This window comes from Cyclopterus lumpus, chromosome 9 (genome assembly GCF_009769545.1).
Source record: "Cyclopterus lumpus isolate fCycLum1 chromosome 9, fCycLum1.pri, whole genome shotgun sequence".
In the NCBI taxonomy this organism is placed as follows: Eukaryota; Metazoa; Chordata; class Actinopteri; order Perciformes; family Cyclopteridae; genus Cyclopterus; species Cyclopterus lumpus.
In genome coordinates, this window is record NC_046974.1 from 1,922,705 (window position 1) to 1,944,463 (window position 21,759).

Consider the following 21,759-nt stretch of genomic DNA (forward strand, 5'->3'; position numbering starts at 1 on the left):
ACCGCGGACCGGATGAGAGCCTGCGACCGGTTTTCACAATAGTTCCGCGGGCGAGACTTTTCTTTTTACAAACACGTTCAAATGAAACAGTCTTTTATTTAATGTGAACCTGTCGCGTGTTAAGTGTCAATTATTCAACGTCAGAGTGAAAATAGCGTCATATGTGTCACGTGGTTGTAAAATGTACTTGACACGTCTTTTATTTTGAAAATGCTAGTGCGCAAACTCAGAATTCAAACTGTTAGGAAACGTGTGAAGAGACAGAGGGCTCTTTGACGTTGACTGTTCTGGACTAAAGCTGCCATCGCAATAAATCAATAGATAGCAAATCAATACATATGAAAAGAAATTAATACAAAAGTAATTAGTCAAATAAATAGATATTTAAATGCACATTATTTATGGCTTAACTTTTGGTCAAACTGGGGCCGAGTTGCAAAGGCCATCTTTTTATTTAATCTTTCATGTATTCTTCATAAAAATATGTACTTTATTGTGATGTCTTTCTGCCCTGTGCATCACACGGTTGCTATTTAAAATAATAATAAAACACGTTCAAAGCGACATAGTGATTTTATTCAGTTTATGGTTACAATTCAGTTTCATAACGTGAGAAAGAGCTCCATGTTTTTAAATTATGTAAAATAAATAAATATATAATGGATGGATTGCATCCAGCCACCAGAAAAGAAAAGGCAGAGGAATGATTCATAGCAAACAAACACCAAAAAAAATAGACAATTATTTATTCAAATGTAGAGCCATGAGTAAAAAAAAAAGAAAAGACGATAGTATATCATATAAAGTGTAAAGAGAAGTCATAAAGTATGACATAACTATTTCAAGTGTGTACAAGTCAGTTAATACATGTTTCATTTCCTTTACAAGAATAAGAGCAAATTATTACAAAAGAAAACGTACAGAAACTGTTTAATTATCATATTCCTCCGATAACTTCACAGTTATGCCTTCACCTCCCGAAACACCGCGACAATAAAGCTTCTTCTACGAAACATCTTCGCTTAGAGTTTAAGAAACTAGAAACGTTTCCATATTGCCTCCACTCGTCAAACAGAAAACGTATTTCTGGGTTTCTTTCCGACCAAACGTGTTCTCAGTTCAAACTCGTCACTTCTTCTTTGATACTTCAGGGTAAATAATGTAAACCTGGAGGTGTAAATATGAGTACTGCGTGGAAAAGAACCTTTTTAAAGAACTGAATGCAGTACAGCGGCGAGGCCAGCAGGGGGCAGTGTGGCCGATAAACCTGCACAACTAAAAAAGAAACCCAGGAGCGCCCTGGACTCGGAGCGCCCTGGACTCGGAGCGCCCTGGACTCGGAGCGCCCTGGACTCGGGGCTCCGGAGCCACTTCAAAGGAGGTAATGAGCACACGGCAGGAAACAGTTTAAGGGTTCATGGGACAGTTTGTGCACAGAAACAAGATGGCCGACACCCAGCTGTCAGTTTACCCTCACCGATGGGATGAACACAATATTAGAAACACCGCTTATTATATTATTATTATTATTAAGAAAGTGTTTCAATCAGCTTCATAAGCTTAACAAAGATAATTTTTTTTTAAATGCCCACACAGGGTCCAGTCGGCTCAGAGACACACGTGTCAGTTTTTTGTGATTTTGGGGGGTTGGGGGGGCGGCTCTTCATGGACCGGGTGCGCCTCTGAAAGTGGCTTCGATCTGCTCCAGAGTCTTGCCCTTCGTTTCTGGTACGAAGAAGACGGTGAAGAGGACGTTGAGGACGCACATGGAGGCGAAGAGCCAGAAGGTTCCGGCGCTGGTGAGAAGACCCTGGAAGAGGTCACGAGGTCATGAGGTCACAGGTTCACGGGGACGTCGGGAAGGTTTATGAACACATTCAAAATACACACAAATAAAAACAACACGGAAGCTCCGAGGTGGAAAGCCTTTGTTCTTACCTTTCACATTAAAAGCCCAGGCACTTTTTTACCAGAGGGAACCCAAATTCACTCATTAAAAAAGGGAAAGTTTGGTATAATTAATTAATTAATTAATTATCAAAATAATTTGTAGACTATTTCTTTTAACAACTCTTATCAATCCTTTAGTCTCTAAATATCAGAAAATATTTTAAAAAATCAGTTCATGATGATATAAAAAACAGAAAGAAGCAGTATATATTTTCACATGAAACTGGAGAATGTCTGGCATTTCCTTGAAAAATGATAAACAATTAAACGAAAAAAAATAAATATATTTTTAATAATCATACCGATGAAAAGTATGAAATATAAAATCTAGAATTTATAATACAAGAGACATAAAAAAAAGAAAGGAATTAGCTCTAAGTTCTAGAGTAGAGCTTCAAAATAAAAGCTCTACTTTTTCCCCGTCCAGTTTTAAAAAGGAGCCGTGTGGAGGTTCTAGTGCCATCTAGTGGTGAGGTTGCAGATTGCAACAAACCGAATGCACGTCTGCTCACTCCAAAGTGTGCCACAGAACTACGGTGGCCTAGAGGGCTCTCTCTCTCCATTTGTCCATTCTGGGCCACCGTAGGAACTTGGTGGACTCTGAGGAGGACCAGCTCCCTATGTAGGCACGAAGGACTCATCATAAGCTCCAGTGTCAGGTGATTATTCACTAATGAAAACATAGTTATGAATATTATAATCGCATCAGCCAATAGAGACCCCCTTGTGACCCTTTGAGACACCCTTGAGACCCCCTTGTGACCCTTTGAGACCCCTTAAGACCCCCTTGTGACCCTTTGAGACCCCCAGAGACCCGCCGAGCGCTCACCATCATGTCCTGGAAGGTCTTGGTGACGAGGAACGCTATGCTCCAGTTGGTGAGGACGCAGGCGGCGCTGGAGACCCCCCGCACTTTGGAGGGGAAGATCTCCGACATGATCAGCCACGGGATGGGACCCCAACCCACAGCAAAACCTGAACGCAGCAGCAGCACCATTAATTAATTAATATATTCTTTATTAATATAAAACACAAACCATGGGAAACTGGGTCCAGGTTCCGAACCGCAGCCTTTAAGACCTGGATCGGAGTCAGACCCCCCCCACGCCCCACCCCCCGTCGGGGGACCCTGGATCTCACCTGCGATGAAGACGGCCATGCTGGCCAGGGCCAGCCAGGACAGGTCGGCGTGGGGCTCAACGCCGGCGCCGGAAGGTTTGGACACCAGGTAGAAGTAGACCCCGAACGTCATGGTGCTGATTGCCATGGCAACGCCTTGATTAGGAATGAGGGGGGTGAGAGAAACACACACCCAAAGTGTCGTCAGGGGACCAAGGTGTCAGGGGTCCAAGCTGTCAGGGGTCCAAGGTGTCAGGGGTCCAAAGTGTCAGGGGTCCAAGGTGTCAGGGGTCCAAAGTGTCAGGGGACCAAGGTGTCAGGGGTCCAAAGTGTCAGGGGTATAAGGTGTCAGGGGTCCAAGGTGTCAGGGGTCCAAAGTGTCAGGGGTCCAAAGTGTCAGGGGACCAAGGTGTCAGGGGTCTAAGGTGTCAGGGGTCCAAAGTGTCAGGGGTCCAAAGTGTCAGGGGTCCAAGGTGTCAGGGGTCCAAGGTGTCAGGGGTCCAAAGTGTCAGGGGTCCAAAGTGTCAGGGGTCCAAAGTGTCAGGGGTCCAAAATGTCAGGGGTCCAAAGTGTCAGGGGTCCAAAGTGTCAGGGGTCCAAAGTGTCAGGGGTCCAAAGTGTCAGGGGTCCAAAATGTCAGGGGTCCAAAGTGTCAGGGGTCCAAAGTGTCAGGGGTCCAAAGTGTCAGGGGTCCAAAATGTCAGGGGACCAAAGTGTCAGGGGTCCAAAATGTCAGGGGACCAAAGTGTCAGGGGACCAAAGTGTCAGGGGACCAAGGTGTCAGGGGTCCAAGGTGTCAGGGGTCCAAAGTGTCAGGGGTCCAAAATGTCAGGGGACCAAGGTGTCAGGGGTCCAAAGTGTCAGGGGACCAAGGTGTCAGGGGACCAAGGTGTCAGGGGTCCAAAGTGTCAGGGGTCCAAAGTGTCAGGGGACCAAGGTGTCAGGGGTCCAAAGTGTCAGGGGTCCAAAGTGTCAGGGGTCCAAAGTGTCAGGGGACCAAGGTGTCAGGGGACCAAGGTGTCAGGGGACCAAGGTGTCAGGGGTCCAAGGTGTCAGGGGTCCAAAGTGTCAGGGGTCCAAGGTGTCAGGGGACCAAGGTGTCAGGGGACCAAGGTGTCAGGGGTCTAAGGTGTCAGGGGTCCAAGGTGTCAGGGGTCCAAGGTGTCAGGGGTCCAAAGTGTCAGGGGTCCAAGGTGTCAGGGGACCAAGGTGTCAGGGGACCAAGGTGTCAGGGGTCTAAAGTGTCAGGGGTCCAAAGTGTCAGGGGTCCAAGGTGTCAGGGGACCAAGGTGTCAGGGGACCAAGGTGTCAGGGGTCCAAGGTGTCAGGGGTCCAAAGTGTCAGGGGTCCAAGGTGTCAGGGGACCAAGGTGTCAGGGGTCCAAAGTGTCAGGGGTCCAAGGTGTCAGGGGACCAAGGTGTCAGGGGTCCAAAATGTCAGGGGACCAAAATGTCAGGGGACCAAAGTGTCAGGGGTCCAAAATGTCAGGGGACCAAAGTGTCAGGGGTCCAAAATGTCAGGGGTCCAAAGTGTCAGGGGTCCAAAATGTCAGGGGACCAAAGTGTCAGGGGACCAAGGTGTCAGGGGTCCAAAATGTCAGGGGTCCAAAATGTCAGGGGACCAAAGTGTCAGGGGTCCAAAATGTCAGGGGTCCAAAGTGTCAGGGGTCCAAAGTGTCAGGGGTCCAAAGTGTCAGGGGTCCAAAGTGTCAGGGGTCCAAAATGTCAGGGGTCCAAAGTGTCAGGGGTCCAAAGTGTCAGGGGTCCAAAGTGTCAGGGGTCCAAAATGTCAGGGGACCAAAGTGTCAGGGGTCCAAAATGTCAGGGGACCAAAGTGTCAGGGGACCAAAGTGTCAGGGGTCCAAAGTGTCAGGGGTCCAAAATGTCAGGGGACCAAGGTGTCAGGGGTCCAAGGTGTCAGGGGTCCAAAGTGTCAGGGGTCCAAAATGTCAGGGGACCAAGGTGTCAGGGGTCCAAAGTGTCAGGGGACCAAGGTGTCAGGGGACCAAGGTGTCAGGGGTCCAAAGTGTCAGGGGTCCAAAGTGTCAGGGGACCAAGGTGTCAGGGGTCCAAAGTGTCAGGGGTCCAAAGTGTCAGGGGTCCAAAGTGTCAGGGGACCAAGGTGTCAGGGGACCAAGGTGTCAGGGGACCAAGGTGTCAGGGGTCCAAGGTGTCAGGGGTCCAAAGTGTCAGGGGTCCAAGGTGTCAGGGGACCAAGGTGTCAGGGGACCAAGGTGTCAGGGGTCTAAGGTGTCAGGGGTCCAAGGTGTCAGGGGTCCAAGGTGTCAGGGGTCCAAAGTGTCAGGGGTCCAAGGTGTCAGGGGACCAAGGTGTCAGGGGACCAAGGTGTCAGGGGTCTAAAGTGTCAGGGGTCCAAAGTGTCAGGGGTCCAAGGTGTCAGGGGACCAAGGTGTCAGGGGACCAAGGTGTCAGGGGTCCAAGGTGTCAGGGGTCCAAAGTGTCAGGGGTCCAAGGTGTCAGGGGACCAAGGTGTCAGGGGTCCAAAGTGTCAGGGGTCCAAGGTGTCAGGGGACCAAGGTGTCAGGGGACCAAGGTGTCAGGGGTCCAAAGTGTCAGGGGTCCAAGGTGTCAGGGGTCCAAAGTGTCAGGGGTCCAAGGTGTCAGGGGACCAAGGTGTCAGGGGACCAAGGGGTCAGGGGTCCAAAGTGTCAGGGGACCAAGGTGTCAGGGGTCCAAGGTGTCAGGGGTCCAAGGTGTCAGGGGTCTAAGGTGTCAGGGGTCCAAGGTGGCCGTGTATTATTTGAAAGTACCTGAGATTGTGAGAAGGATTTTCCTCCCGGCTCGGTCCATGATCAGGGCCGCCACCCCCGTGAAGACGACCTGGATCAGAGCCACGATCACCGAGGCCAGGTCGCTCTCCTGGGAGACCGACAGGAAACAGTGATATATAACCCCTCTAGACCTTGAAGTGGTAAATAACCCCTCTAGACCTTGAAGTGATATATAACCCCTCTAGACCTTGAAGTGATATATAACCCCTCTAGACCTTGAAGTGATATATAACCCCTCTAGACCTTGAAGTGATATATAACCCCTCTAGACCTTGAAGTGGTATATAACCCCTCTAGACCTTGAAGTGGTAAATAACCCTTGTAGACCTTGAAGTGATAAATAACCCCTGTAGACCTTGAAGTGATAAATAACCCCTGTAGACATTGAAGTGATAAATAACCCCTGTAGACATTGAAGTGATAAATAACCCTTGTAGACCTTGAAGTGATAAATAACCCCTGTAGACCTTGAAGTGATAAATAACTCCTGTAGACCTTGAAGTGATAAATAACTCCTGTAGACCTTGAAGTGATAAATAACCCCTGTAGACCTTGAAGTGATAAATAACCCCTGTAGACCTTGAAGTGGGCCTGCTCGAAGATGTTCTCGGCGTAGAACATGATGGCGTTGATTCCCGTCATCTGCTGGAACAACATCAGCATGACGCCGATCACCAGAGGCTTGTAGACTCCCGGGTCCTTCAGGTCCGACATCTGGAAGCCAGAACCCTGGAGAAGACAGAGGGACCGGGGTCACACAGAGAGAGACCGGGGTCACAGAGCAAGAGCAAGGACACACACACACACACACACACCTGCTCGTCACAGGCGCTCTCGATGCGGGCGCACTCCCACTCCACGGGGGCGTCGGGCCCCCTCAGGAAGCGCAGCGCCTCCTCGGCCTCGCGCCTCCTGCCACGCGACAGCAGGAAGCGCGGCGACTCGGGCACGAAGCACATGCACACGATGAGCAGCGTGGGCGGCACGGCACAGAGGATCGCCAGCCAGCGCCAGTCCAGGTAGAGACCTGCGGGGGGGGGGGGGGGGGGGGACAAAACCACAACAAAGAGACAAAGTAACAACAAAGTGAGACAAAGCAACAACAAAGAGACAAAGTAACAACAAAGTGAGACAAAGTAACAACAAAGAGACAAAGTAACAACAAAGTGAGACAAAGCAACAACAAAGAGACAAAGTAACAACAAAGAGACAAAGTAACAACAAAGAGACAAAGTAACAACAAAGTGAGACAAAGCAACAACAAAGAGACAAAGTAACAACAAAGAGACAAAGTAACAACAAAGAGACAAAGTAACAACAAAGTGAGACAAAGCAACAACAAAGAGACAAAGTAACAACGAAGTGAGACAAAGTAACAACAAAGTGAGACAAAGCAACAACAAAGAGACAAAGTAACAACAAAGAGACAAAGTAACAACGAAGTGAGACAAAGTAACAACAAAGAGACAAAGTAACAACAAAGTGAGACAAAGTAACAACAAAGAGACAAAGTAACAACAAAGTGAGACAAAGCAACAACAAAGTGAGACAAAGTAACAACAAAGTGAGACAAAGCAACAACAAAGAGACAAAGTAACAACGAAGTGATACAAAGCAACAACAAAGAGACAAAGTAACAACAAAGTGAGACAAAGCAACAACAAAGAGACAAAGTAACAACGAAGTGAGACAAAGTAACAACAAAGTGAGACAAAGCAACAACAAAGAGACAAAGTAACAACAAAGAGACAAAGTAACAACAAAGAGACAAAGTAACAACAAAGTGAGACAAAGTAACAACAAAGAGACAAAGTAACAACAAAGTGAGACAAAGTAACAACAAAGAGACAAAGTAACAACAAAGTGAGACAAAGCAACAACAAAGTGAGACAAAGTAACAACAAAGTGAGACAAAGCAACAACAAAGAGACAAAGTAACAACGAAGTGATACAAAGCAACAACAAAGAGACAAAGTAACAACAAAGAGACAAAGCAACAACAAAGAGACAAAGCAACAACAAAGAGACAAAGTAACAACGAAGTGATACAAAGCAACAACAAAGAGACAAAGTAACAACAAAGAGACAAAGCAACAACAAAGAGACAAAGCAACAACAAAGAGACAAAGTAACAACAAAGTGATACAAAGCAACAACAAAGTGAGACAAAGTAACAACAAAGAGACAAAGCAACAACAAAGAGACAAAGTAACAACGAAGAGACAAAGCAACAACAAAGAGACAAAGTAACAACAAAGAGACAAAGCAACAACAAAGAGACAAAGTAACAACAAAGAGACAAAGCAACAACAAAGAGACAAAGCAACAACAAAGAGACAAAGTAACAACAAAGTGATACAAAGCAACAACAAAGAGACAAAGCAACAACAAAGAGACAAAGCAACAACAAAGAGACAAAGTAACAACAAAGAGACAAAGTAACAACAAAGTGAGACAAAGCAACAACAAAGAGACAAAGTAACAACAAAGTGAGACAAAGTAACAACAAAGAGACAAAGTAACAACAAAGTGAGACAAAGCAACAACAAAGAGACAAAGTAACAACAAAGAGACAAAGTAACAACAAAGTGAGACAAAGTAACAACAAAGAGACAAAGTAACAACAAAGAGACAAAGCAACAACAAAGAGACAAAGTAACAACAAAGTGAGACAAAGCAACAACAAAGAGACAAAGTAACAACAAAGAGACAAAGTAACAACAAAGTGAGACAAAACCACAACAAAGAGACAAAGTAACAACAAAGTGAGACAAAGTAACAACAAAGTGAGACAAAGCAACAACAAAGAGACAAAGCAACAACAAAGAGACAAAGTAACAACAAAGAGACAAAGCAACAACAAAGAGACAAAGTAACAACAAAGAGACAAAGTAACAACAAAGTGAGACAAAGCAACAACAAAGAGACAAAGTAACAACAAAGTGATACAAAGCAACAACAAAGTGAGACAAAGTAACAACAAAGTGAGACAAAGCAACAACAAAGAGACAAAGTAACAACAAAGTGAGACAAAGCAACAACAAAGAGACAAAGTAACAACAAAGAGACAAAGTAACAACAAAGTGAGACAAAACCACAACAAAGAGACAAAGTAACAACAAAGTGAGACAAAGCAACAACAAAGAGAAAAAGCAACAACAAAGAGACAAAGTAACAACAAAGAGACAAAGTAACAACAAAGTGAGACAAAGCAACAACAAAGTGAGACAAAGCAACAACAAAGTGAGACAAAGTAACAACAAAGTGATACAAAGCAACAACAAAGAGACAAAGTAACAACAAAGTGAGACAAAGCAACAACAAAGTGAGACAAAGCAACAACAAAGAGACAAAGTAACAACAAAGTGAGACAAAGCAACAACAAAGTGAGACAGGACCAAAATGACCTGAGGTCATGTGACGGCCGTCTACGAGGTGAACGCTGTGTCATGTGACGGGCGTCTACGAGGTGAACGCCGTGTCATGTGACGGGCGTCTACGAGGTGAACGGCGTGTCATGTGACGGGCGTCTACGAGGTGAACGCCGTGTCATGTGACGGGCGTCTACGAGGTGAACGCCGTGTCATGTGACGGGCGTCTACGAGGTGAACGGCGTGTCATGTGACGGGCGTCTACGTGTAGCTGCCGTCACCATGGTGATCGTCGTAAAGCCAGTCAACGATTCACAGCTCGTAAACCGTCACTGACCCCCGGAGTCAGACTTCACGCCATGAACACACGAAGCTCTCTTACCTGCCAGGTAAACTCCCATGATGCCGACCACCACCATGAGCTGCATGCAGGAGCCCAGCATCCCGCGAACGCGCTCGTGTGCCATCTCGGAGATGTAGAGCTGCAGGAGGGGAGACGCACAGGAAGTCAGCAGAAGCTTTAAAATCCACAGAAACGTAATTATTTAATTAATTATTTTTTTGTATTTATTAAAATTTTAAGTTTAAGTTTTTCAGATTAGTCTGTTGATAGTGTAGAGAATAAAGTAAAGAGAAAATAAAAGTAAAATGCACATCACAAGGAACCAAAGTTTTGACTAAAACCCCAAAATTATTAAAATTTACATTGAACAATCTGAGAAGCTAATTTGACATTTTTTGCTTAATAAATTATTTAGATCATCATCTCAATAGTTACCATTACATGTTCAGCATTCTAGAGATTAATATTCCTCTAAAAACCACGAATAGCTAAACCTTTAAAGCTGCGGTTGGTGGCTTTAATAAAAATTAAAAGAAAATGTTTTTGTAAAAACGCGCTTGTTACCGGGACGACCAGCGACGTGACCCCGCTGGCGATGCCGGTGAGCAGCCGGCCGACGTAGAGCATCCACACGTTCTGCGCCGCGATGATGATGGTGAAGCCGAAGACGAAGGGCAGCGAGCAGAACATCAGGGTGATCTTCCTGCCGAGCTTCTCCACCAGCCAGCCGCCCAGCAGGCCGCCGGCCGCCGCCCCCAGCGTCACGATGGACTGGGACGCCGAGAGGGGGCGTGGTTTGTTAAGCATTATTAAGCACACATGATGCATAGGCTTCTATACAACCAGAGGAGTCGCCCCCTGGTGGTCAGGAGAGAGACTGCAGCTTTGACACATGAAACATATACTTCTATACAACCAGAGGAGTCGCCCCCTGGTGGTCAGGAGAGAGAATGCAGCTTTGACACACAAAGCATAGACTTCTATACAACCAGAGGAGTCGCCCCCTGGTGGTCAGGAGAGAGAATGCAGCTTTAACACACAAAGCATAGACTTCTATACAACCAGAGGAGTCGCCCCCTGGTTGTCAGGAGAGAGAATGCAGCTTCAACACACGAAGCATAGACTTCTATACAACCAGAGGAGTCGCCCCCTGGTGGTCAGGAGAGAGAATGCAGCTTAAATACATGAAGCATAGACTTCTATACAACCAGAGGAGTCGCCCCCTGGTGGTCAGGAGAGAGAATGCAGCTTTAACACATGAAGCATAGACTTCTATACAACCAGAGGAGTCGCCCCCTGGTGGTCAGGAGAGAGAATGCAGCTTTAACACATGAAGCAGAGACTTCTATACAACCAGAGGAGTCGCCCCCTGGTGGTCAGGAGAGAGAATGCAGTTTTAACACATGAAGCATAGACTTCTATACAACCAGAGGAGTCGCCCCCTGGTGGTCAGGAGAGAGAATGCAGCTTTAACACATGAAGCATAGACTTCTATACAACCAGAGGAGTCGCCCCTGGTGGTCAGGAGAGAGAATGCAGTTTTAACACATGAAGCATAGACTTCTATACAACCAGAGGAGTCGCCCCCTGGTGGTCAGGAGAGAGAATGCAGCTTTAACACATGAAGCATAGACTTCTATACAACCAGAGGAGTCGCCCCCTGGTGGTCAGGAGAGAGAATGCAGCTTTAACACATGAAGCATAGACTTCTATACAACCAGAGGAGTCGCCCCCTGGTGGTCAGGAGAGAGAATGCAGCTTTAACACATGAAGCATAGACAACATGTGATGATACAAAAACTGCCGATTAGTAAAAAACAAAACCAACAGCACGCCATCTAAAAGCAGTTCTGCTTTCAAAGGACGTGACGTGGACTCCTCGTACCCCGAACCACGAGGCCTGGTCGGCGTCCAGCCGCAGCCGAGGGTCCGAGATCCGGGCGAGCTCTGGGATGGCGGGCGAGCTGTAGCCCAACACGAAGCCGAAGCTCAAGGGACCCAGAACGCACGCCATCGTGGCCAGGTACAGGTTCCTGTTCCTCACTTTGCTGCAGGGACAAAGAGGAACAGAGCACAGGGAGGGGTCAAAGGTCAGGGGCTCGTTTCCTCTGTTGAGGTGGCGTCTCGAAGAGAGGAGAGAGGAGGGAGGAGGGAGGAGAGAGGAGAGAGGAGAGAGGAGGAAGGAGGGGGGAGAGAGGAGGAAGGAGGGAGGAGGGAGGAGGGGGGAGAGAGGAGAGAGGAGGAAGGAGGAGGGAGGAGAGAGGAGGAAGGAGGGGGGAGAGAGGAGGAAGGAGAGAGGAGGGAGGAGGAAGGAGAGAGGAGGGAGGAGAGAGGGAGGAGAGAGAAGGGAGGAGGAAGGAGGAGAGAGGAGGAAGGAGAGAGGAGGGAGGAGGAAGGAGAGAGGAGGAAGGAGAGATGAGGAAGGAGAGAGGAGAGAGGAGGGAGGAGGGAGGAGGAAGGAGGAGGGAGGAGAGAGGAGGAAGGAGAGAGGAGGAAGGAGAGATGAGGAAGGAGAGAGGAGGGAGGAGGGAGGAGGAAGGAGAGAGGAGGGAGGAGAGAGGGAGGAGAGAGAAGGGAGGAGGAAGGAGAGAGGAAGGAGGAGGGAGGAGAGAGGAGGGAGGAGGGAGGAGGGAGGAGAGAGGAGGAAGGAGAGAGGAGAGAGGAGGAAGGAGAGATGAGGAAGGAGAGAGGAGGGAGGAGGAAGGAGAGAGGAGGAAGGAGAGAGGAGGGAAGAGAGAGGAGGAAGGAGAGAGGAGGAAGGAGAGAGGAGGGAAGAGGGAGGAGGAAGGAGAGAGGAGGAAGGAGAGAGGAGGGAGGAGAGAGGAGGGAGGAAGAAGGAGAGAGGAGAGAGGAGAGAGGAGAGAGGAGGAAGGAGAGATGAGGAAGGAGAGAGGAGGAAGGAGAGAGGAGGGAGGAGAGATGAGGAAGGAGAGAGGAGGAAGGAGAGAGGAGGGAGGAGAGAGGAGGAAGGAGAGATGGGGAAGGAGAGATGTTCCTCTGTCAGCACTGAGGCTGTGAACTGTGTTGGAATGGATACATATTGAATTCATTTGAATCAAACACAGAGATACTTTAAGTATAACGTGTGTACTTTGGTATGTGTACTTTGGTATAAGTTGTGTACTTTGGTATAAGTTGTGTACTCTCAGTATAACGTGTGTACTTTGGTATAAGTTGTGTACTCTCAGTATAACGTGTGTACTTTGGTATGTGTACTTTGGTATAAGTTGTGTACTCTCAGTATAACGTGTGTACTTTGGTATAAGTTGTGTACTCTCAGTATAACGTGTGTACTTTGGTATAAGTTGTGTACTCTCAGTATAACGTGTGTACTTTGGTATGTGTACTTTGGTATAAGTTGTGTACTCTCAGTATAACGTGTGTACTTTGGTATGTGTACTTTGGTATAAGTTGTGTACTCTCAGTATAACGTGTGTACTTTGGTATGTGTACTTTGGTATAAGTTGTGTACTCTCAGTATAACGTGTTCTCAGTTCCAGAAACACACAAGAACACATTTACTGTGGTTTACTCTGTGATCCCTTTATATTGTTCTGTATATGGCCCACCATCACACAACAACAACAACAACAACAACAACAACAACAACAAACCCGGCTGTAAATCCTACTGTTCCTTGACTTCCATAGACATTGACTTCCATTCCTTTTTGGAGGACACAAGGGCAAAAAAACAACCAATGCACATATTGGTTGTTTTAAAGAACCTTTGACTGGGTTATTGATTTGAAAACAACAACAACAACAACAGTTGCTTCACTGCTGCATGGGACAGCAACTGCACTGAGTAGATTGAGTCCATCAGAAGTCCACTGATTATATATATATATATATATATATATATATATATATATATATATATATATATATATATATATATATTTGTGTGGCAGTTATATGGAAATGCATGGGTCCTCGAGGCTATTTATATGTGTGTGTGTGTGAGAGAGTGTGCGTGTGAATGTGAGTGTGTGAGCGTGTGCGTGTGAGAGAGTGTGTGTGTGTGCGTGTGTGTTTGTTGTTGTGCATCATCGTGTCCTCGTGCGTGTGAACTGACCCCAGGGAAGCGTCCTGGTCGGACACGGGTCCGGGGGTATCCTCGTCCTGGTCCTCCTGGTCCTGGGGGTCCATGCTGTTGTTGTTGTTGTTGTTGTTGTTGTTGTTCTTCTTCTTCTCTTTGTTTAGATGGATCAACAAGTCTGGAAGAACTAACCCGAAGAAGAAGAAGAAAAGAATCAACAATGTGTGTCGCTTCCTGCACCGGCTGCCGACGAGTCTTGTGCCAGTCACCTGATCAGCATTCCTGCCTGCTGTTTCCGGTTACTTTCAGAACAAAAGCCCATGTTGTCGTTAAGGGGGGGAATGAGATAGTTGTGTTCTCCAGTAAATACTCTGCTAGTACTAGTACTAAGATGAAATACACACAATGTTAACACTTATAATAATAAAATAATTCAATAATAATAATATCTGATGTTGGTGACGTGAGAGGCTCAACGTTTGTTTTTGTTTTACTCTTCTTATAGTTATAGTTATTATACCTACGACACTGTTAGTACTTGTACAACATATATGTAATTTAATAATGATTATAATATAGTTAATTATTATTATTATTATAGTAATAATAATCGTTTGACGTTCTCCGATGGCTTGAAACGGAACCGGAAATACAACATTAAAAGTTGAAGTCGGTTTCCATGGTAACAGCCAGATTTAACGTCAACGCAGCGGGCTCAGATATATCGGCCGACGGAAGATTAACGGAGCACAAAGCAACCAGAACTGACGTAAACCGGTCCCGTGCTCCGCCACCGGAACGAGGACATGGAGCGGGACGACCCAACGGTAACTGTGACGTCACGAAAGCACCGGAAAAGTACAGGAATCGGTCTACGGTGCGATAGTACCGCGTTCTGTACGTCTTTTTTTCAACAAAAAAATTAAATTAATGCATGTATTTATTGATTTATTTTCTTTCTAATTAAATGTATAAAGGAAAAAGGGAAAAAGGGCGCTTAAGCTTATTATTATAAAAAAAATGTTTTATTAAAAAGTGAACTACAAATTATTATTTTATTTTCACAACCATGCTACAAGTACAGATATAAACCCATTATTTAAATTAAATATATTTCTTTCTTTCTACATTTCGGTCGTTATTACCGAGTGAGGATTAAAGGATCTAAAGCTTATTAGAATTTGTTTTATTAAACCTCAGTTTATATATGTTTAGATTACTTTATTCTTCTCCTGGGGGAAATTTGTTGAAGCAGCAGCACAACCTTTTTTACAAATAAAATAAAATAGCAGGCCATATTACATTTAATAATTTTAATAATAAAGGAAATGAAAATGTAAATCAAATCAAATGAAGGTGTGTTTCCCAACACATGTTTTAAGATCCCTTGGCTCCCCGTCACCCTGCACATGGTCTTACTGTATGGAGCTATGACTAAATGATCCTAATAAAGCCCAACGCTCTATATTCAGTAGGTCTTTACATCTGACTCGTGTTCCTGTGCACCAGCAGGCCCAGGAGCCCGGCTTGATGGACCAGACCCGGATCAGAACCTCCTTCAAGAGTCTTTTCAGCTCCAGTCAAATCTTCCTGCCGCCGGGAGGGAACCGCCCCCCAAGACCGGAGCTCCAGATGAGCCTGATCCTCCGGAGCAAGGCGGCCCAGCAGTGAGGGACAGGAAGTGCCCCGAGGCGAATAAACAACATCTTGTCCCACTTCCTGTTTCCTGTTTCCTGTTTCCTGTCGCTCACGCCGCGTCTCTTCTGGTTTTTCTCTCCGCAGTGACGCGAACGGGAAAGAGGCACTGGGAACGTCCCAGTACGAGAAGGCCGTGGTCTGCTTCTCCAAAGCCATCAACCTGCAGCCAGACCAGGTGAGAAGGAGCCACGGCACAACGGATTCCAGGATTCCAGGATTCCAGGATTCAAGGCTGTGTGTGTGTTCTCAGGCCCGGCTGCACCAGAGCCAGGCGGAGGCCTACCTGCAGCTGTGCGACTTCCAGTCGGCGGCGGCGTGCTACAAGCGGGTCTGGATCCTGCGGCCCGGGTCCTGCGGCGCCCGCCTGGCCTTCGTCTACTTCCTGCAGGTTCTCCGGGAGCTCGCTCCTCTTGTTTGTTTACCTCCACGTGCAGGACAACAGGAAGTCAGCTGTTTGTGGTTTTAGGATCATGGTTATGGGATCCTTAAACAATAAAAGGGATTCTTAATGGTTCCCAGTTGAATGACCTTCATTCATGTGAGGTGCTGAAGGTCAGGGGAAGGTTCTCATTCTTTAGTCTGTGACAGGCTTTTCACACACACACACACACACACACACACACACACACACACACACTCACACTCACACTCACACACTCACACACACACACACACACTCACACACTCACACACTCACACACACACACACACGGACGGTTAAATAAATGTTCAATATAAAATATTCATTCTGCTGACCAATCATGAGCAGACATATATTGATGGTTTGCTCCCTCTATGAACATCTCAGGTGAACGTGTAAACATCCCATAATGTCGTCCTCAGGGCCAGTGCTTGTTCGACCGAGGCCTTTTCCTCGAGGCCCTGAGGGCCTTCAGCAAGGCGGCCGAGGTGAAGCCCGACTGCAGGGCCTACAAGGTCAAAAGGTCAGCGGTCACACACACACACACACACACACACACACACACACACACACACACACACACACACACTCTGTGTTCTCTGTCCCAGGCTGGCCTGCCTGGCGGCTGCCGGTCACCCCGCTGCCAGCCTGAAGCTGGTGAGCGACTGGATGCTGGCGGGCGGGCCGACCTCTGACCTCTACGTGCTCCGAGCCCGGCTGCACAAGCTGCTCCACCAGGTGAACACACCTCAGACCTCAGACCAGCTGATCAATAACTAACTAAAGGAGCAACAATACATCATTTAATCTCAGAGTTCTAATCCCAGTTTAATAAACCCGGGTTTATAAATGAAGAGCTCTAAATTTAATTAGTTTTGAGAGGCTTGTTCACACAAATTAAAATAAACAAATATATTTACTCTGTATTCCAGCTTTTTAACGAGCTAGCTCCTGTTTAACTGTTGTGATATATAAATATATATATATATATATTTATATATATACACGTATATATATATATATTTATATATACACACTTATATATATATTTATTTATATTTACACACATATATATATATATATTTATATATATATATGTATGTATATATATATATTTATATATATATATATATACAAATATATATGTATGTATATATATATATATATATATATATATATATAAATATACACATATATATATATATATATATATATATATATATATACATACATACATATATACGTATTGAAGGACCTTCTCCCACACGGCCTCACCTGTCCGTCTCCTCTCCAGGTGTCTCTCTGTTACCGGGACGTGAGGTCGGCGTTGGCGCTGACCCCGCGGTGCCCGGAGGCCGCCGCCCTGCTGCTGCAGCTGCAGGCGACCGGCGAGTGGCACAGGCAGGAGGCGGTGAACGGAGCGCTGAGGGGCCGGCTGCCCGATGCCCTGGGCAGCACCAACATGGCTCTGGAGAACTGCCCACGGGACGCCCGCCTCTACCTGTTCAGGTGAGGCACAGTGTATATATATATATATATATAATATATATACAGGACGTGTATTAATGTATCCACTGGACTTCTCGGCCTGTCAGAGGGATTCTGTACCGACGCCTGAAAGACTTCACAGCAGCCTTCAAGGATCTGGTCCAGGCTGTGGAGCTGAGCGAGGAGGAGGTCAGAGGTCAGGAGGAGGTCAGAGGTCAGGAGGATGAGCGTGGCTCCGTGGAGGAGGAGGCTCAGTTCCAGCTGGTCCTCACCTACAACGACTTCGCCGTGCAGTGCTTCAGCAGAGGCCTCTACGCCGAGGCCACCCTGCTCCTCAACCGGGCCGTGGAGGAGGAGCAGGGCCAGGCCGGCCTGTACCTGAACCGAGGAGGTGAGGCGGCCGCCGGGCGCTCGGGTCGCGCGTCTCTTTCCAGCCCGTTGACTCAAACCCCGGCCGTGTGTCAGACTGCTTCTTCAAGCAGGGCGAGTGGTGCTTCGCTCTGGCCGACTACCAGCAGGCCGAGGAGATGATGCGGCGCGGCGACCCCGCCGTCCGGCTGCGGCTCGCCGTCCTGCACAACACGCTGGGCGGCGCCCGCTTCCAGGACGGGTCAGAGCCGCCTCCCACTTTCTGCCAGAGGAACCGCTCCTCGAAGCTCTATATATATGTGTGTGTGTGTGTGTGCAGGTGTTTCCAGGAGGCAGCAGACCTCTTCTCTCTGGCCGTCCAGTGTGACCCGGCAGCCGGTCGGTACTACGAGAGCCGGTCCAAGGCCTTCAGGAAGATCCTGAACCTGGAGGGAGCCCGGCGGGACCTGATCTGCACAATGATCCTGGATCCCACCAGCGAGGAGGTCAGAGAGCCCCTCCAGATCCCCATGGCATTGTAAACCGGTTTCTCAACGTGGGGGTCCCAACAGTTTAAGGCCAATTTCAATGACATAATTAGCATTTTGATCCAACTATTGGAGACATTTTTCGCTCGAGTTACTCTGTGTGTGTGTGTGTGTGTGTGTGTGTGTGTGTGTGTGTGTGTGTGTGCAGCTGCCTCCTATGCTCATGGACCTGTTCCCTGGCTGCAGCGCGGCTGATGTGTTGTCCAGTCCAGAAGGACGAGCAGTCAGATCTCAGCTGATGGACTCCATCCAGGCCTGCAGCTCCTCCTCCGACCAGCAGAGGTCAGCCACACAAAACCTCAGAGTGAAGTCTACGCTTCATGTGTTAAAGCTGCATTCTCTCTCCTGACCACCAGGGGGCGACTCCTCTGGTTGTATAGAAGTCTATGTTTCATGTGTTAAAGCTGCATTCTCTCTCCTGACCACCAGGGGGCGACTCCTCTGGTTGTATAGAAGTCTATGCTTCATGTGTTAAAGCTGCATTCTCTTTCCTGACCACCAGGGGGCGACTCCTCTGGTTGTATAGAAGTCTATGCTTCATGTGTTAAAGCTGCATTCTCTCTCCTGACCACCAGGGGGCGACTCCTCTGGTTGTATAGAAGTCTATGCTTCATGTGTTAAAGCTGCATTCTCTCTCCTGACCACCAGGGGGCGACTCCTCTGGTTGTATAGAAGTCTATGCTTCATGTGTTAAAGCTGCATTTTCTCTCCTGACCACCAGGGGGCGACTCCTCTGGTTGTATAGAAGTCTATGCTTCATGTGTTAAAGCTGCATTTTCTCTCCTGACCACCAGGGGGCGACTCCTCTGGTTGTATAGAAGTCTATGCTTCATGTGTTAAAGCTGCATTCTCTCTCCTGACCACCAGGGGGCGACTCCTCTGGTTGTATAGAAGTCTATGCTTTAAGCTGTTTTCAATCCCAAAAAAATATTATCCTATATTTCTACATAACCTTTTTTGTGAAAAAAATGTTTGCAGGGGAAATTTTGTTGTCGTCAGGATTAATTGTCTCAGCGTTAGTTGATGTAATATTAATTTCAGCCACTAGAGAGCGCTGCACTACCAGCTGTTCTAAATATGACTAATTATGTCTTCTTCCAGTATTATTTTCTCCATCCATGTTGTCTCTTGGAAGAAAACATGAATCTAGACCATCTCTGCCTCTTGTGGCCAGATTGAGTATTTCTCTTTTTTAAGAAATGTAGAAAGAATATCTGAGCGAAATATTAATATTTTCCCCTTTTTCTCAAAAGTCATGTTTTCCTCTCCGTAAGTAAAGCTAGTAATAACAACTCTGTGTTTCTTTAAAGTTATTATTACTAGTTTATTGAAGCTGCATGTAACCAGCTGTGTTGCTTTCTGTCCTCAGTCTGAGTGAAGATCCCCCGAAGAGGACCAATCAGAACGCAGCGAGCCAACCAGCTGACCCGTCTGAGGCGGGACGGGAGCTGAAGCTGTGTGAGCACCGGAGGAGGTGAAGATACCTGAGCAGGTAGGAGGGAGAACCAAATGGTTCTATTTAGAACAACGGGTCTCAAGACGCGTAGAACCTGGAGTTATTGGAAATGTAATAATAATATTAGTGTATATACAAAATAATATTAGTGTATACACAAAATAATATTTATGCATACACTAATAATATTAGCAATATTATTAATGTAAATACAAAAATATGTGCAACTGTACAATAACACCACAACAAATAGATATTTAATTAAAAAGCTGTGTGTTTATGAATGAAGATTTAAGATGTAAAGTTGTTTTTCAACAGCCACAAAGTGTCATGCTGAAGTACCACCAGCACCACCACCTGTACCACCAGCACCAGTACCAGCACCACCAGTACCAGCAGCACCAGTACCAGCACCACCAGTACCACCAGCACCAGTACCAGCACCACCAGTACCACCAGCAACAGTACCAGTACCACCAGTACCACCAGCAACAGTACCAGCACCACCAGTACCACCAGCAACAGTACCAGCACCACCTGTACCATCAGCACCAGTACCAGCACCACCAGTACCAGCACCACCAGTACCACCAGCAACAGTACCAGTACCATCAGCACCAGTACCAGCACCACCACCTGTACCACCAGCACCAGTACCAGCACCACCAGTACCATCAGCACCAGTACCAGCACCACCAGTACCATCAGCACCAGTACCAGCACCACCACCTGTACCACCAGCACCAGTACCAGCACCACCAGTACCAGCACCACCAGTACCATCAGCACCTGTACCAGCACCACCTGTACCACCAGCAACAGTATCAGTACCACCAGCAACAGTATCAGTACCACCAGCACCAGAACAGGACCAGAACAGGACCAGAACAGGACCAGAACAGGACCAGATCACCTTCAGACACAACGAGACTTAAGAGTCATAAATGTTGATGCGTCCGCCGTGTTTTTGTCTCTTTGTCTCATACTTTATGAAATGGTCACGTGACGTCCTCTAAACTCTCGCTGTGCACGTTGTGAATCACTTTTAAAATACCCCAAAACATAACTGTGGTCCTTTCACTGGAAATAAATCCTCGAGCACTCCAAATAATCTTAAAACCCGTCGTATGGAAACGACGCTGTTGTCCTTTCATTAGCATGTTGTTACACACTGCCGTCCACTAGGTGGCAGCAGAGGCACGACTCTAGCGTTCGCTCTGCTGGTGGACTTTTATAAAAGAGGCCTCCGGCTCTGGAACTGAGGATGACTCTCAGGACCAGATGAAGGGTCATGTTTTCACCCTCTTTCTCTCCGTGTCTCTTTATTTTGTCTCCAGCAGTGAGATAATATATATATACATGTTCATGAACCTTAATAACGGGAAATCAAACGCCCGTCCTCTGACCTGAGGGGCGCGTTGTATTCCTTCTTCAAACAGCAGATTTAATCATTATCAAAGGGAATTGTTTCGTAAAGACTAATGTCAGTCGCACCAGTAATTATTCACTATTATTAATATTAATTATTACTCTGCAATATTAATAATAATTATAATAATTATAATAAACATCATGTAAGTTATGATTACATTGACATGAATTAAGTGCAAGGCCAATCAAACGCTTGTTATGTTTAGACTGTCGATGTGTGTGTGTGTGTGTGATTCTGTGTTTCGGCTCTCGTGGGGACCACGTGCTGTATCAGTAAAAGAGAAGACAGGCTGTGAATTTAGTGTAATTAATTCACCGTCGAGGTGCATTGATTCAGAACCGAGTGTGTGTGGGCTGCAGCCGGCCGAGCGGGACAGACAGCGGTCGTAAAGGAGCCGAACGGTGTTTCACGCTTGTGCAATAAAAGGCTCGAGTTCCCGTCCCGTCGAGGTTATGGAGGCGAGAGCCAGCCGGGTGGTGGCGGCCCAGCACGCCAAGTTTGTCTGAGCCCAGACAAAAACACCTTTCTGTGGGCTCAAAACATTCCCCCGGTGGAGGTGGGGGGTGAGGGGAACACGTTTGTAGTCTTTGGGTCGTGTTCGGGGGCAGGTGACGTCTGCAGACGTTCCCCCGAAGTGAAAGTGGAACGTGAGACGCGGGTCTGGAACCGGGTCAGCGTTCTCCAGACCTGGAGCGGGCCTTGTCGGGTTTTTTTTCAAATTTATTGTCGAATCTGTCGGCTCCTGCAGAGTAA

At 47.0% G+C, this 21,759-nt stretch overlaps 2 protein-coding genes across 2 annotated transcripts; one reads left to right on the forward strand and one right to left on the reverse strand.

The window, feature by feature from the left end:
• Positions 1-554: 554 nt before the first annotated feature.
• On the reverse strand, positions 555-13,906 carry slc2a8 (solute carrier family 2 member 8). Its single transcript, XM_034542191.1, has 10 exons — positions 13,652-13,906; positions 11,460-11,622; positions 10,139-10,345; positions 9,614-9,713; positions 6,676-6,887; positions 6,440-6,589; positions 5,840-5,948; positions 3,091-3,225; positions 2,780-2,925; positions 555-1,810 (listed from the first exon to the last, which is right to left on the reverse strand). Exons 1-10 carry the CDS (start codon positions 13,723-13,725, stop codon positions 1,664-1,666), a joined length of 1,443 nt encoding a protein of 480 aa, XP_034398082.1. The 5' UTR covers positions 13,726-13,906; the 3' UTR covers positions 555-1,663.
• Positions 13,907-14,296: 390 nt separating this feature from the next.
• On the forward strand, positions 14,297-20,817 carry LOC117736454 (tetratricopeptide repeat protein 16). The gene is made up of 13 exons (XM_034541811.1): positions 14,297-14,442; positions 15,125-15,282; positions 15,398-15,488; positions 15,564-15,701; positions 16,157-16,257; positions 16,343-16,472; positions 17,029-17,243; positions 17,330-17,613; positions 17,688-17,832; positions 17,911-18,076; positions 18,267-18,400; positions 19,488-19,610; positions 19,893-20,817. Exons 1-12 carry the CDS (start codon positions 14,422-14,424, stop codon positions 19,594-19,596), a joined length of 1,692 nt encoding a protein of 563 aa, XP_034397702.1. The 5' UTR covers positions 14,297-14,421; the 3' UTR covers positions 19,597-19,610; positions 19,893-20,817.
• The last annotated feature ends 942 nt before the right edge of the window (positions 20,818-21,759 follow it).